This window comes from Hippocampus guttulatus, chromosome 6, assembly GCF_054856545.1.
Source record: "Hippocampus guttulatus isolate MCC_2025c chromosome 6, RoL_Hgut_1.0, whole genome shotgun sequence".
Classification (NCBI taxonomy): Eukaryota; Metazoa; Chordata; class Actinopteri; order Syngnathiformes; family Syngnathidae; genus Hippocampus; species Hippocampus guttulatus.
Genome location: NC_141266.1, coordinates 15,769,431 through 15,786,425, shown reverse-complemented (window position 1 = coordinate 15,786,425; position 16,995 = coordinate 15,769,431). Strand labels below are relative to the sequence as shown.

General features: G+C 43.2%; 1 protein-coding gene across 1 annotated transcript in view; it reads left to right on the top strand.

Moving 5' to 3' along the window:
• itga8 (integrin, alpha 8) overlaps positions 1-16,995 on the top strand; it is a 47,797-nt gene that overhangs the window by 7,580 nt on the left and 23,222 nt on the right. The window contains exons 5-12 of the mRNA XM_086113869.1: positions 1,657-1,718; positions 2,138-2,183; positions 5,318-5,443; positions 7,942-7,986; positions 9,520-9,563; positions 11,634-11,690; positions 12,751-12,803; positions 12,878-13,083. Coding sequence (XP_085969995.1) covers positions 1,657-1,718; positions 2,138-2,183; positions 5,318-5,443; positions 7,942-7,986; positions 9,520-9,563; positions 11,634-11,690; positions 12,751-12,803; positions 12,878-13,083 — 639 coding nt within the window. The remainder of the gene's footprint in view (positions 1-1,656; positions 1,719-2,137; positions 2,184-5,317; positions 5,444-7,941; positions 7,987-9,519; positions 9,564-11,633; positions 11,691-12,750; positions 12,804-12,877; positions 13,084-16,995) is intronic.

Sequence of the window (16,995 nt, the reverse complement as noted above, 5' to 3'; positions counted from 1 at the left end):
GATAAATAATTTTGCGAGGCATTAATTTAACAATACATTTTATAATGCATCTTCAAACTTGACCTTCTAAACAGCTACCATAAATCTAATGTTACTGAAGTGGGCTATTCAGAACTATTGAACCAATAGTCAGTTCAATATACGGCAGCTATGGTCGCACGAAGTTTCAATTAACTTTGGTTGTCGCAGAGGTATCCATTTTTCAATTGGTTGTTCGAAGTCAGTCTTTTGCAAATAACAAATACTGCCTAAAAACACTAAAAACACCACCATCCTGAAATACAGTAGTTCATCAAAATGAAAACATCAAAAATCTATTGTCATCCCGGCCAAATTGTTTTCCATGCAAGAGATTCTGTACAAACATATGTACTTAAACAAGCTACAATCTGAGTCATTAATTTATTTTGTGTTAGTTTGCTTTCCTGTACAACTGCACTGCCTCATCTTATTCATTTCATCTTGATGATTAGAAATAGCTGTTATTAGGACACCGGGACTGTAAACTACAACCACACAATCGTAAATGCTCAATTAACACTTTCAAAAAAAAAATACTTCGTGTATATTATGGCAAACAGAACAGTTATCTGATACAGTTCATGATGCATCTGATTTGATTGAGCAAGGCTACCTGATGAGGTATCCAGACAAAGATCTGATCTTACTTTCTCACGATGTCACTCCCGGTTGCAGCCCAGCTCACTGGAGCTGCTACTTCACGTCTCACTTTCAAGTCTTTCCCCTGCTGATAGTTTATCTGTGTCTTTTTTCTGTCAACTTAATGGGCTTGTAGGGATTTTCCTGCCTTGCACCCTAACCCTTCCGCCCTCAAAACCAGGCTCATGCTGCACATACCCCTCCCTGCAGGGTGATATGAGCATGATAAGGACAAAGGCACATCATCAACAAAAGATCAAATGTGGCCTTTATTGTCGGCCTCTCTGCAAACAAATCCGCTCCTACATTTACGCACACCCTCCAGCCATCACACAGATATGCATGATGTCGTGTGCGCCTATGCGCCAGTGCAAACAAAGCCCCACTTAACACGGTGAACCATGTCGTTCTCCAGGGAGACATAAAGCTGCGCTATAGTTTCCTCTTATATGTCCAATTTCTGCGCCTCCGCTGACGCTCGAACGTGCACCCTCCCTAGATCCCCTAAATCACGTTGTGTTTACACGTTGCGTTGTTACACATCATCAAGCGTCACCTCAGGGTGCCTCCAACATGGGGAACAATCCGTCCTTCTGATTTTCATGCGCAGTTAGGCGATGTTATTCTAATAAAAACATGCCTTCAGGCGTATTGTTTTTCTTTTCTTTTTCTTTTTTTATTATTGATTAAACTGTTTCATCTGATATAATATTCTCTCCCGTGTCAGATGAGCATTTGGCTCCAGAAAACAAACCTTTCCACTGATTAGAACAAATGACATGCTGCCTCTTTACGCTCTATTGTGTGTGTGTGTGTGTGTGTGTGTGTGTGTGTGTGTGTGTGTGTGTGCGTGTGTGTGTGTGTGTGCGTGTGTGTATGTGCGTGTGTGTGTGTGTGTGTGTGTGTGTGTGTGTGTGTGTGTGTGTGTGTGTTGTTTGTGTGTGTGCGTGCGTGCGTGTGTGTGTGTGTGTGCGTGCGTGCTTGTGTGATTTGCAGATGACCCGGACCCAGAGGGGCAGGGGTTCTGCCAGGCGGGCTTCAGTGTGGATTTCACGAAGGTATGAATGAATGCAACACAAGCACATCACCGGCAAAGACTCCCTGAACGCATCGCAACGCACCCCTTCTTAAAGTTTCAAGCGGACACCTCCCTTTTGAGATTTATCGTGAAAGTTGGGAGCCTGTTTATCTCCTGGGGAGCCTCTCGTCCCAATGCGCCTCCAAACACAATAGTCTAAATAAACACATATACAGGCTTTCACTGTAAAGTCAGCGGGACCTTTAACCTCCATCTCACGATCCAACGTAGCCCTCCTGTACAGGAAGCTCTCACTCTGCAAAAGTTGTCGCCACGTATGACAGCAGGGTATGCACAAACATATGCACTCAGGACCACATTTGTTGCCACGCAAATAGTCACAAGCACTCGCAAGTTCCTGTCACGTGACTGACCACAAGTTAATTGTATTTATTCCAGGAAGGAAGGCTGGTGGTAGGAGGCCCTGGAAGCTTTTACTGGCAAGGTAAATGCAGTAACACACGATGCATACGCTAAAGTGATGGAATGGAATCTTTGAAGTCAAATGAGTTTGAATTCAACCAAACATCCATCCATAAAGTTCCCAAAAGGTGACTGGAATGTCAACAAAGACATTTAATGAGGGCCTGAAATGTGCTTGAACTCAAATCCATGAATTAGCCATTCATCCACTTTCTATACTGCCAATCCTCATCAGTGTCACGGGTGAGCTGGAGCCGATCCCATCGCAAGGCACAAAAACAAAGCATTCCCACACATATTCACACCTAGAGACAAAGGACTCCATTTTCATAACTGTGCGGCGTAACTCTGCCCAGAGGCGGTTTAGACCGTCTGTTGCTACTTTCGCAGACGAGTGCAAGCCAGCGGACCTGCAAGAGGGAGGACTGCGCCACTATGGCAGTGGTCACAGACGACTTCAACAATTACAGTAAATACTATGGCAAAAGTTTGACCCATGAGCAGGTTGTTTTCCACAGTAAAAAAAATAAGAGCTGGACCAGCAACCCTGCAATTAACCGTGATTTTAAGGAGCTCTCCTGGATATGTACAGAATGGTTTTCATACGAGTCAAGGTGGTGAGCTCAACAGCCATTACCGCCCCCTCCCCCCAACACACACACGCACACACACACACACACACACACACACACACACACACACACACACACACACACACACACACACACACTTGCCAGATAAGCAGTGTCATCACGAGATGACAGAGATTCTGACTTTTACTTCATTATTTTTTTTCCCCTTTCCCTTTACTCCTTCTACTTCACATCTGTAACAGTGTGACAGGAAGTGAGTGTTTGGGCTCCATAATGAGCTGATCTTGGGGGGGTAATGGAGCGTGGAGGGCCGGCCCCTCTGCTCCATGATAAAGCTCGTAGGAGGAGGAAGCTCTAAGAAGGAAAGGTGGTGGTGGCGGGGCAGGGGGGGGGGGGGTGATAGCGGGTCATTAAGGAGATGACAGTAACGTGTTGCAGAAGGCTGCGAGAGGGATGCGAGGTGAGGGCCGGGGTTAAGGATTTAGACAGCGCAGATGCATTTCCCGCTCGATGGATTGCTTTCAGGATGTGGAGTCCGAGCAGAATGCCGAAAGGCCATAGAAGGGGAGATCACCCGTACGAGTGGGCCAGTACTCCCACTATTCCAGGTGTGCTCTCCAGGGTCGGCCCCTTTCCTCTTCCTTCATTTTAAATTAGGGAAAACACTGTTCCGCAAATACACATTCATTTCTCATTTCCTCTTGGTGTCAGGCAAGCTTGACTACAGCGTCAAGGTTGAACATATTGGCACAAGGGGAATGATTCCATTGTCGATCTATCTCTTTAGTTAGCTGGCTACCTTCTTACATAGGATGACAAGACGATGTGTATGGATGCGTTGTATGCCGGGGCAGGAGGAATATTCGCCCCGTGACTCAAATGGAGAGAAAAAGAAAAAAAATGAGTGTTGCAGAAGCAAAAATAATAATAATAATAATCATAGTACGCAGAGTTTGTTTGTCCCTTAGTTTGTTGATAATGACGGGGGTCATAACATTTTTGTTTCTGTTACGATTATGGGGAATTTTTCTATCCTGGCTCGCGAGAAGATTAAAAAATTCCTCTGAAAAAAAACAACAATATGCGATGTCGTACACTTGCATTCCTGGGCAGTGGGAATGTTCCTTCAAGACTTAAATGGCAAAAAAGAGGAAATAAATAATTGAAACAAAATTGGGAGGGGTGCTCCACATTTGACAGGCTGGTTTGCAGTGTATGGAGGGGGGGTGGCGGGAGATCTAGAGAAATGAGAAAGTGTTTTTTTTCTGGAAATGAATTAGTAAGTAGGTTTTCAGTCATACACATCTTTATGTGTATGACTGAAAACCTACATACAAGTTTTGCATCATGGCATTTGTTTACAACAACCGAGAAAAGTCCAGTAGCCTCGATTCAACTTTTGCAGATTTTGCAATTTTTGCAACATCCTACTAACTGGTTAACACATCCAGAACTATACACCTGAACAACTTTGGTACAGATTTAAGAAAAAGGGCAGGAAAAGCTGTCTCGAAACCATGATACCATACGTGTGTGATTCGGGCTTGTTATTTGTTAGTGGTGCCGTTGTTACTTAGCATATAAAAGCCACCACAGACTACACTAATGGACTGCTCCCTCTCCGTGCCCTCGTCTCGGCAAGGCCGGCTGCCTCCAGTTAAAATACTTCCTCTTAATGTTTATAAAAGCACTTTGCCCGGAGTTTATAGACTATTATATGAAACAATCACCATCAGCAGTGGAGCCATGTATACTCCCCGGACACTTCTTTAGGTACACTCCCATGATATCCAATACAAGGCCTGTTTCAAAAATTCTGTTGAAAATACTAACACTCCGTTTTGATTGACACCACTGGGGAGGCATTCATTTAACAATTTGTTTATTATCTCGGCTGTAGTTTCTAGTGGGGAAGAAATTCACTGTATCATCCTGAGACCGACGTATTATAAGCACATGTCAGTCTGATACCGTGCAGTTCGGAGGTTGTGCCTAATGTGGTGGCCAATGATTGTATGGTCAGTTTGTCAGTTGGCGTAAGAAGTGCTCCATGACAAAATAACGTGCCAAATTTAACGGTGAATTTAATGTGTTGATGTGTTATTTTGGGAGATAAAAGTCAGTCCAAGTAGGCAATGTTGAGCTGACAGGAGGGTTAAGAGCGCGCCATTTCCTCTGCCTGAGCCGGACCGCGCGCATACGTGCACAATAAAGAGGATTTATGGAAGGTTGAGTACAGCCGTAGATAAAATGCTTTGTTTGTTTAACCTGCTGCTCAATGGCAGAGCAAAGGTGTTGTTTGTATCTCTGCGAGCGTAAATCATAAACCCTCGCGGTGGAAAAAAGACAGATGTTTTCTTGAAAGTTTAAGGAACATAAGGAATATGTTTCCTGTTTTTGGACTCGACTAATGATGGGTTTTAACTTCCCTCGGGGGTGACGCCGACGTGTCGCGATAGCTCGACGTACACGGTGCTAACTCGATGCGACATTTTCACCCTGCTTGTTTTATTATTCCATGTGCAGAATCTCGTACGACGTACATCTTTCTGTGTGTGTGCAGGGCAGGTGATGACAGCAGGCGTAGCGGAGATACTGAATGGCTACTCTTTGAAAGCTGTGCTGAGACGAGTTCCCGGAGAGAAACACACCACCGCCGCTGAAGACACACACGATGACAGTTACCTCGGTAATGCCCAAACACAAAATCGACCCTTAAGAAGTGATTCCTGACCCCTGTGCCGTGGCACATTAGAGCTGAGCGATATTATCTGTTTCATCATTATTATTTGCTTGATTGGTTTAAAAATTAATCTTTGTTCAGGAAAAATGTGTCTTTGTTCATTTATCTTTGCCAACAGTCACCATTCATGACGTAGGAGTGACCTCAATCACAAGAGTCGTCACCCAGACAATTTTTTTGCTAATGCTGTATGGCGGCTGTTAGCTTAACTCAACTCACTTCCTAAGTAGTAGCAGTTTGGCATTTTTTCTCGTACACTAATCATTAAAAAGACAATCACATCTTCTGTATTTTAATCAATCACTAATGTTCCCTTAATGGCCCACTTGCTTAATTCTAACATAAAATGGGTTACACCATGAACATGCCAATGGTTAGCATAGATTATAGTGGTTTTAGAACCATACAAGCAATAGATATTTCAACACAAACAGTGGCTCAACACATATTTGAATATCACCACTCAATATTTATCCTCTATAAAAAGCATTAACTCATGATGCACAAATGATTTGATTCTTTACATTCTATTTACTGGGATTTATGATACTCTTTTTTTTTTTTTTAAATAAAGAAACACAAACAAAATTTTGGGGTTGTTTTAGGGGAAGGCTGGAACAGATAAATGGCATTTCCATTCATTTCAATGGGGAAAGATGATTTGAGATGTGAGTGTTTTGAGTTACAATCATGGTCACGGAACAAAGAAAACTAAATCTAAAGTCAAAGTACGGTACCTTTTTTGACATCTTGGTTTAAAAGTGTGCCATGAGATTATTCGATTGTAAAAGATCTGCCTTGGCCCAATAATGGTTGGGACAATAATGCTCTTTGCCAAAAAGAAAATTGTTGACAAGTCTTTCCCCCGCAGGATCAATTTATGGTGATTGGTTATAGTTATAAACTGTGGCTATCATCTCATCTGGTGGGATAGTGAATAAAACCTACTCGAACTATAATTTCCAAAGAATTAGAAGGATATTATCGGTTGTATAACGCACGTACGATGTCAACATATCAAGCCTTGACCTGTTTGAGAGTTTGTCAGGTGGCCCCCAACCTTCACCGTGTGTTTCGAGCCTCCGCTTGGCAAGTCATCGGTGATTGTCCAGGTCACAGCTCCTTGTCGTTCAGGCTTCCATCTTCTGCACTCTCTCTTGTGTCAAAGCCAACACGGGGCTTTGTCTGATTTTTCTCTCCACCTATGAACATTTGCTTTCCTCAAGTGGCCTCTCCATCCAACCTTTGTCACTGGATTCCATCCAGATTGAGCTGGGAATCCTCAAATTCTGACGACCATCAAACACATTGTCCACCCCTTGTCCCAGTAATCTTTTGTGGAATTTAGCCCTTTTTTTTCTTCTCTGCAGCTTCTTCCCAACCTCCTCTCGGGATTATTTTATTTCTCTCTGCGGACTACATGATGATGTCTGCTCATAGGGCTGGGGACAGTCCCGACGATGGGAAGTGTAGTTTCCTTCTGAGGTCTTCCTCCATTTCTCATCCCTTGGGCTGCAGGAGGTGGACAACATGGCTTTGGCCCGCTTTCACAAAGGCAATGGTGTTTAGCAGTGGCCTTGCTTTGGCTGGGTTTCTTTTACCTCATTTCTTGCTCCAGGATGTCTGTGAGTATCGCTACCACCTTCGCCATAGTGCCACCTAAATCTCCGCTATGTCAGTACGATCTTCCATCCTAAAAGCATGTGCTCCATTGTCCCTTTTCAGCCACAAAACCTTCACAGTGGGTCCTCCATCAAGGTCTCATACGCTGTTCGGAGCAGAAAACGATGTCCAATGTCTTTTGAGGAGATTCCACCTCCTCCAGGCACCTTGAGTTGCGAGCTTGATGTATTTTGATTGTCCTCTTTCTTCCTCAAGGTTTCAGACTTCATCCACCATACATGCCCCACGGAGTTCTGAATCTGTCTGCCGAGCCTCCATCAAATACACCAAAATTGCATGACGCCACCTGTGCACAGAGCTAGGAATGGTTCTAGGTCGTCGAAAATCTTGTCTACTTTTTATGACCAAATTTGCAGATGCGCCGGGGGGCGCGGCAGGAACCTTATACAAAATTTACAAACAATGAAGATGTACCCGTTTTTAAGACTAAGGCCGGGGTGCCAGTCCAACTAAACTCTTCATTTTGCATTGCGATGGCGGACCACTGTGTCAGTTACTGTACATTTATAACAGTTCTCCACTAAGTACATTCATTACGCTACTCGTGCCACCGATGAAGTCACATCACTTACACCTATCAATATTTTTAACTAAAATGTATGCAGACAAAGCGTATTGACAATATGCTTTTAAACGTGTTTCTTTGTTTCTCAAAAATGACGTCGCCATCATTGTTTTCTGTTCGATTTCACAATGTCGTTTTTAAATGTTTCCCGAATGTAGCCAACGTGTCTTAATGAGCAAATGATCTTTCCTCCTAGGTTACTCTGTAGCAGTGGGGGAGTTCACCGGTGATTCGGAACAAGGTGAGAAACCAAGAACACATGCAGCACCAACAACTACAACTTGTCTCTTTGGCACTTGAGACGCGAACATCACTGTGGCGTGTGATCGGGTGACCCAAAGGGAGCGAGCGCACAGCTGGGTGACGACGTGCAGCTCTGAACTTCCAGGCAATAATGAGAACTGTCTCTGAATGTCTGGGTCGCGACCCCCCGAGGGGGACACGTCTTTGGGAATTACTGATAACGGGATTTCCTGAGTTCCACTTTGACTGATTAGAATGATTAGTGTCAGACTTCGCAGACCTCTGCAGGTTTAGTGTTTCTTCTGGACTTGAACAAAAGGACTAATGGGCCTATGCTGGACGGATTTAGTAGGATTTCATCCGAAAGGAAAATGGGCGTATCATCTGGGTTTCTTAAAAATGAAAATTTTGGTTGAAAAAAATAATGACACTTGAGGGAAACATCTCCATGAAATAAATAAGATAAGATATCCTTTATTTGTCCCACACTGGGGAAATTTACAGCCTCCAGCAGCAAGAATGTAGGAAGAAAGAAGAAAAAACAAACAAACAAACACCGTTCAATTAAGTGCAATATAAATACAAAATGGATAAATCGCAGTGCTATTTACAGTTCTCTGTAAATACTTCTCAAAAGTAAATGAAATGATCTCAGTGTATATAGATGCTACATGCGGATAGTAAATTGGATAGTAAACCGCTGCGCCGATTTAACCTCTGTTACATACTCAATTGCTGACCAAAGCAACAGCACCCCGATGATTTAAAGTGTGCACTCTTACCTTGTGATGTAACACGCACAGTGCATCTGCGTAGTATTAAATGTCATCTTATTTTTCCGTGGAGACATGAGATCGCTCCAGAAGCTCATTATCGATTAAACATTGACAAAATTGCGTCTCTCATTCAGTATTACACCCAGGGACCATCAATAAAGACCAAAAGAAAGTTCGACCGTTGACAAAATGTTGTGTTTTTTAGTGCTTATTTTTTGGACATTTCCGCCAATGTCATTGCCTCCGTTTTATACGTCCTATCTATTGCCGCCTCTTTGCTAATCATGATTTAGTGGGATTTTTTTATTTTATTTTTTTTAACTGAATGAGCTGGCTTTTATGAACCCCCAATTCCCCACTCAAAGGCCCTCCAGCCCAACATATGTTAAACAGTTTTAAAAGTTACATTTTGATGCAAGTGCTTTGGTGAGAAGCTCACTGTGGTCTTGCGAGTCTTTTTCACGACGACGAATTGATCGTAACAAAGTTCTAACGGGGCTGGGAGGTTTATGGCCTTGTGGTTATAGGGAAGAGCAAGATGACAGGGAAGCTGTCTGTGATCTCCCCGAGCTGGTAGTTGCAGCGCAGTCGTCAGTCACTAGGACTACAGCCGATCAGTCAACGTATTGTCAACTCTTCTTTTCTCACAGTCGGTGCACTGTTTAGAGTTGAAATCATTTGACAAGCCCCGTCTTTGATTTTAAGTCTTTCCCAAATGTGCGTTAATTCAGGCCCTGTTTTGGATTTTTTTTCAGAGCTCCTCGCCGGAGTACCAAGAGGAGCACAAAACTTTGGATACGTGAGTATGGACACAGGAATGCAAAATGTACTTGAGGTTGGTGTGTTTTTGCAAGGATTTGGGAGGAAATCACACAATAAGTTGTGAACCTTAACAATCAAAGTGGCCTCAGTGCCTTTAAATGACCCTTGAACTCATGTGCAAACCCCCTAAGGGGTTGGGGGGAGCGGTGGGGTGGGGGGCAGTCCCGCTGAAATGCGCTCCACAGACATGAAGTGCTGAAACATTTTATTTTGTAATTATCTCAGTGCTGTGAGCTTCCGTGCATGAGATGACTACAGTTTATTATTTTTAATGAAATTATATAATTAGTGTCATCTATTTAATATAGTATTATTGTATGGACCCCTGCTAAATTCTCAGTGTTGCAAATTGATAGAAATTAATAGAGGGTGTGTGAGAACTGTGCAGTACAATCTGGGAAAAAAATGCAGTAATTACAAGAAATTATATTTTAGATAATATTGACATTTACAAGATCTAGTCATTATAATGTACACATTGGGGAAAAAATACACCCTCAACAGACTACAATATCAATATAGCAGAGGAGGGTAAAACTTGTACAGAGCTCAAACTCCCGGCTTTCCTGCGGAGAGTTTGCATGTTCCCCCTGTGCCTGTGTGGCTTTTCAGCGGGTACTCCGGTTTCCTCCCACATTCCAAAAACATGCATGGCAGGTTAATGGAACACTCTAAATTGTCTAAAGGTGTAACTGTGAGTGCAAATTGTTGTTCGTTTATGTTTGGCCCGCGATTGGCCTGCGACCAGTTCAGGGTGTACCCCACCTATTGGCCAAAGTCGGCTGGGATAGAATCCAGCACGCCCACAACCCTCATGAGGATAAAGCCGTTCATATCATGGATGGATGGAGTGGACCAAGGGTTAAGGGGGCACAAATACTTGACTCACCCTGGCGCCTGCAGCCCGTGCTACGCCACTGGTTCGACTCTGTGACAAACGGATGGGGAAACCATTTCCAGATTTGACCACAGTCATTTCAGCGTGTTACAAGGCACCCTGCTCCTCCACCGCCTCCAACACTATCTTCATGACAACAACAACATGAGGAGTCTGTCTCTTTGTCAAGGCTGGGGGGACAATACATGGATGATTGCGACATTTTCGACAAGAAGCACCGTCGCCATTTCCAAAGTTGGCATGTCAAATCGGAAAGAAGCACGAGCCTGGCCGTGAAGAAACCCCAGTCTTCGAGTGCCATTCGTGCGGCCGCATTGCTCGCTCTGACGCTTTAACTGGTGTGCGCTCTTATGGGAACTTGTCCCCGGGGCTGACTGCGTCCGTCCTCCCTAATGACACACTGCTTCCGCCGTATGTGGAGGGCGCTGACCCCGCGTCACCCCACCAACCCGCCTTCACCACCACGACCCCCTCGCATTAACCTGCAATCACAGTGCATTCAGAGTACACACACACATACTGCAACACTGTGTGTGTGTGAGGGCTGGGAGAAAATGTTACATTGGTTTATAATGAGCGTAAACGGGCATGCAGGATAGTTGTTTTCATGTCCCAGACAGCCATCCCGTTGGGAAAAGTTAGCATTTAACATTAAGAATCTGATATTTGTGTGTATCTTCATCTGTCTTTCTGTTTGTAAATCAATCCCGGGTTAGTGTGTCTTTGCAACATCTGCGAGTGGGTCGAGCAGTATCCTCCCGTGTGTGTGTGTGTGTGTGTGTGTGTGTGTGTGTGTGTGTGTGTGTGTGTGTGTGTGTGTGTGTGTGTGTGTGTGTGTGTTAAGCCCCCCCGGCTGTCCCCATGTGGTTGTTATTTTAGGTCTTATGAAGGAATTCTCAGCCTCCCCCTCCATCTCTCCCCACAAGCAGGGTTACTTTTGGGGGAAGGAGGGGGTGAGACCGGGGGTAGAAGGGGAACACGAAGGACTGTCATGGGGGAGGGCATCATAAAAAAGGCATTTAAGCTTTGTGGTGTGGGTTGTAGTCTTTTTTTTTTTTGGTGTGTGTATTGTTTTGTTTGTTTGGTTTGCTGTGCGGAAAAGGACAGAATGCGCTGAGTCATCAGGAGTGGTCCCTCTGCTTCTTTTAGGTTGTGATGATCAACTCCACCATCCTGACCTTCATCCAGAATTTCACGGGAGAACAGGTAGGGACAGCAGCATGTTCCAGTCATGATGAAGGCATCACGCATTTCCAAATGCAAAGTCATCTGGTTTTAAACTGCGCCTCTGTGTTATCGATGTAAATTCACCGTGGTTTTTGAACTGATGCGTTTGAATAAACTTCAAAACGTCTGTTAAATTTCCCAGGAACTTCCCATAGGATGTTGAGCTGGAAGAACTCATGAAGTATTCAAAGTGAACACTTTTCTCGTGAATTTCTGATAATTATTGGTGAATATATCAATTCAAGTTATTTGGTTGATCAACAGACATCAAGATGACCCAGTTATTGACCTAACCTCTACTTTTCCAGATTCCTTGAGTGGTGCACTAGAAATTAAAAGATGTAACCCAAGAATATTATGCATGATCGTTTTTATTAAAATAAATATTCGTCCATCCTATTTCCGCTGAGCTTGTTCATGTCATGGTTAATTGGAGCCAATTCCAGCTGACTGTCGGTACTCCCTGGACGAGTTGCCATTCAGTCGCCGGGCACATGGAGACAATACAACAATGCACACTCGTATTCACACTTATGGATAATTTAGTCTTCATTTAACCTAACGTGCTTGTTATTGAAATGTCGTACCTCGGCAAAAAGCTATGCAAGCACGGGGAAAGCAAACTCCACAAATCATGTTTTGGCATGGAAGAATCCCATTGTTCTTCTGCTTTATATTGAGATGGGTGTCCATTTCGATGAAAGTTTGAAGTTGCCAAATGTGTTTCCTTGCTCTCGAATGTTCTACCGCCGTTGTTTAATTTCACATCTAAAGTTTTCAATTTTGAAAATTCCCAACAAGAGGCTTATCAGTGTTTGGCATGATCAGCACGAGTTCTGGATGAGGGTTTTTTTTTTTCAATTTATAACCTGGCCGTTGGGGAAAAAAATTGAATTTAAAAAGCTTATTCAAAAGTAGGACCTTTATCTGAGATGTATGTAGCCTACCTACCTGCCCCATCCTTTTCCCCCGATTAAGATACCTAGATGTGACATACAGTACGTTCATGACGTATATTCTTCAATGCTCTGTCCTTCAGATGGCCTCTTATTTTGGCTACTCAGTGGCTGTAACTGACCTGAACGGAGATGGGTAGGTTGACCATCATATTTGCATGTATCACATGTACGTATTGTATTTGTCTTAAATCCAACTTGCGCATTCAGGATGGATGATGTTCTGGTCGGAGCACCCCTCTACATGGAGAGAGAAATGGAGAGCAAACCTAAAGAAGTGGGGAGGGTCTACTTGTACCTGCAAAAGGCCCCGCTTACCTTCTATAAACCCGTCGCCCTCACTGGCACGTACACTTTTGGCCGCTTCGGCACAGCCATTGCACCGCTGGGAGACATCAACAACGATGGATACAACGGTAAGAAACGATACATAGGATATTAACCCCCTTTGGTGCACGAATAATGATAACCTGATCATATGATAAGATGTCCACTGTAATGTCCCTGAAAGGGTTAAGATAGGTGAAATTTATCTGAGTAACGCAAACAAATGCAGGAGGGAAAAATAACAACTCCTCCTCGCAGAGTAATGCAGTCTTTGCCATTTTTGGCTTGAGGCTGATACAAAAGTGGCAGATAATAACAAAACGTGACCCTATTATTGTTAGCATGATTACGTTGACAATACAAAGAATCTTTAATCGCCAATTTCCTTGTGAGGTTTAGCGTTCATGCGGGCTTGTTTATGGGAGTTCACTTCAAGAGAAAATACTGATTATGTATTTAGTCAAACATATCCAATGGTGCCGGTTCTCACCAGAATTTGGAGGCGTTAGTACAAAACTAATCTGATGGGATTAGAGAAAAATGGAGGAATTTGGGTTTTTTGAACAGAGATTTGTTTTCCACTCACCTACATGTTATGCCTTTGTCATTGATGACAACGCTGATCGGAACACTCTTGGGCAAGGTACACAGCTGGTCTAACAAGACGTAGTTCATTCCTTAGTATGTGTACATCGGGCATCAAACCCCTGGGAACATCTGTATTATATATTTTTTTTTAAATCATTGCGCTGTACGACACTGCTCTAGATGGAGGCACACAACTTTTCAGGGGTGTGACGTTAGTCTCCAAATGGCGCGCCTGTGCCTTTGCCTACGTCAAGTCTCTAGTGCAGGAGTAGTGTGCCGCATTTAAAGGGAATGAAAGGAGCCACTTTGATTGGCCGTGATTAAAGACGGCTGGGACGACTCCCACAGTGGCGCAGCCCTCCCTCTCGCTGATTTGCAGAGCCTGTCCTTGACTGTGAATTTATCAACATCGGCAGCGCAATGCAGGATTTACGCCAATCAAGAAAATACAGCCCTCAGTATGAACGTATTTTTACACCTGTGTGACAGGTAAAAACCTTAAATTGTTACTCAAAACATTGCACTGCGATGCTTTTGATTCTAAAGTCATTAAAAAAAATCTAATAAATACACTTTTAAAAAATCCTTTAAATTTTTTAAAACCTTTTTTCAACAAGCACTTTGATGTTGGTGGGTTTGTGTTCATATGATGGGTGGGGTATTTTGTTTTTATATTTTTGTGTATATTTCTTGTTATTTTAATTTTTTGTTTTCATTTCTGTAAAGTACTCTGTGTTGCATTTTAGTGTATGAAACGTGCTAACTAAATACAATTTAATGGATTCATACAGTGAATCCTCTATAATTGGTCAATTTCTTTTCAGTTTATGTATGTTTTTATTATTTAAATTTTAAATACCAATTGATTATTTTGACACACATCAGTTTGGAGTAACATATCGAAAGAGGACAACAGTTAAAACGATGTGCTCATCACTTTTGGACAAAGCTGGCCTCCCCCACTGATGCTCGCTCACCCGTAGTTCCTGCAGTAATTCTCGTATTATCCCCCTCACGCTTGAATTATATTCCTATTTAGGTTTTACTTTGTCTCGATTAAACTGAAAATCTGTACAGGGTTATATTTAGAATATCTGTCTTTGTTTGGAATTGCAACAATAAACATAAAGTCGCTCCCCTCATTTCACCCTCCAGCCATTGTTTCAGTTTGGAGAGTTCTCCAAAGCTGAATGAATGGCTGTTTACAGTTTCAGAGTGGTACGCAGATTTAAATAGGTGCGAAAGGGATTGTGACCCCCCTGCTCTCTGCCAATTTTGGACAGAGGTAAATCTGATGACTTTTTTTTGTCCTGCATATCCTGTACATTCTGGACTGTTTGATCTCTGACAGAGGAAATCCCATCAAAAGCTCAAACATGAGTGCTCTTCGTCCAGTCAGGAAGTCACGCGATGAAAGGTCATCTGCGCGAACACGTTTCCGCCCGTGATCTCCAAGGTTAAAGCCTTGTTGTCTGAGCAAGTTATTTTTAACTTGCCACATGTGCCTGGAGATCGAAATCATCTGGGAGTGAATTCCTCTCCTGGAGCTGTGAGTTCATTTCTCATCTGTGTGTTTGGTTTTATCCTCACATTGATTGGACTCGCACACATGCGCACCAGCCTGGAGCTGCGATGGCCACGGAGCGGAGCCCATCAATCCGAGTGATTTATGTTTTACTTATTACAGTCTGTTTATGTGCATGTCGCCCCCTTAAACTATCCGATCAATAGCCGGTGGATCAATAGCGAAGCTTCCACTGGTGGGCAACATAAATCACATCAAGCTGTCTGTCAGGATGTGACAGGCTCCCAAGGGGCTCTAGAGGAAGCTCTTAGTGGTATGTGTGGACCATTTTTAAAATCTAATGAGCGCATGCCCGTGTCTCTGTGATTTCGTTATTTGGCATGACATCACGATCGTCATGGAGACATCGCAATCTGGGTTGTCAGTGACTCATTTTTGCACACGTCAAACTGTTTTAGTGTACAAAAACATACCTGTACCCCCCATTTTTTTCCATCTGCGCGTAATCACTGGCAGATGTCATCGCAAGAAAGGGAACCGTCCACGTTTGCGCTCATCCTCACGTTTTGTTTAGAATCAGCTGTTTAAATCGGTTGACTGCAGCTGAGTTGACAGTCTTACGGAGCCATGTGTTTTTATTTTTAATCATCTCGATTAACTTCCTGTCAACATCACTCATACTGACCGAGGTGATGACTGTGACATCATTGTAGCGGTGTTCTGTGAAAGGACACATAGAAGGGCACCAAAAGTACAATACTGTGCTCCCTTCTTATAGCTTTGCCACAATTTAGGGTCTGTATTTGATTACATCTGTCCAAATGTTACCAATGCCTGGTACCTACTTGGCTTGTTGTGGCTCGACCAGCGATTGGAGCGATGCAACGGAAAGCAGCTGATATTCAGTTTTTGTGAGGATCTTCTGTCTATCACATCACTGATTATTCCTAAAATGATAGTTCACTTTTGTAATTAAACCAAGTATTTGTTTTTTTTGTTATTAAATTATCAAACGTGAGGTATGTTAAATAAACTTCAGGGGACCCATACGCATCCATCCATCCATTTTCTCATCCGCTGATTCTCACAAGAATGGCGGCGGATGCTGGAGCTTATCTCAGCTGTCTTCGGGCAGTCGGCGGGGGACACCCTGAACTCACACTCACTCCTAGGGACAATTTAGAGTGTTTCATTAACCTGCCATCCATGTTTTCGGAATGTGGGAGGAAATCGGAGCACCCGGAGAAAACCCACGCAGGCACGGGTAGACATGTGAACTCCACACAGGAAGGCCGGCACCGGAATCGAACGCTGCACCTCCGCAACATGAGGCCAGCGTGTTAACCAGTCGACCAGCGTGCCGCCCGACCCTGAAGTATTTTTCTTTTAATCCATGGTGTTAGTGTTGATATGATTTTGGTGATCCCTACGCCTACCTACTGTCCCCCGAATAATCCCTCATTTCAACAAAAGTTGGTAATACTTTTAAGAGGAGCTCCTGGACGTAGAAAGTATTCTTTTTATATGCTCCTTTTCTTTCAGTTATCCTGTCCATGTCGCAAAATTCACAAAGAAAAATTATTTGTGCGCCAAAGGTATTTAGGAATAAAATGTTGGAGCCGTGAAATACATGTCACTTCAGATTTTATGAGTTCTACAAAATTGGCTTCATGTTTTAGAAAATGCTTATTGTTGGACAGCGACTTGATGCTAGTTACATACACGAGGTCTCTTCAAATTTGAAGAAATCGTGGCAAAAACAACATTGCATGAATTGTGTGACTTTGGCACTCATATGACATTTCTGGACAGCAATGTGATCGTATTTACAAAATTGAAAAGATATATGCAGTATATAGATGGCTAAAAGTTTTAGGGCTGTAGCTGA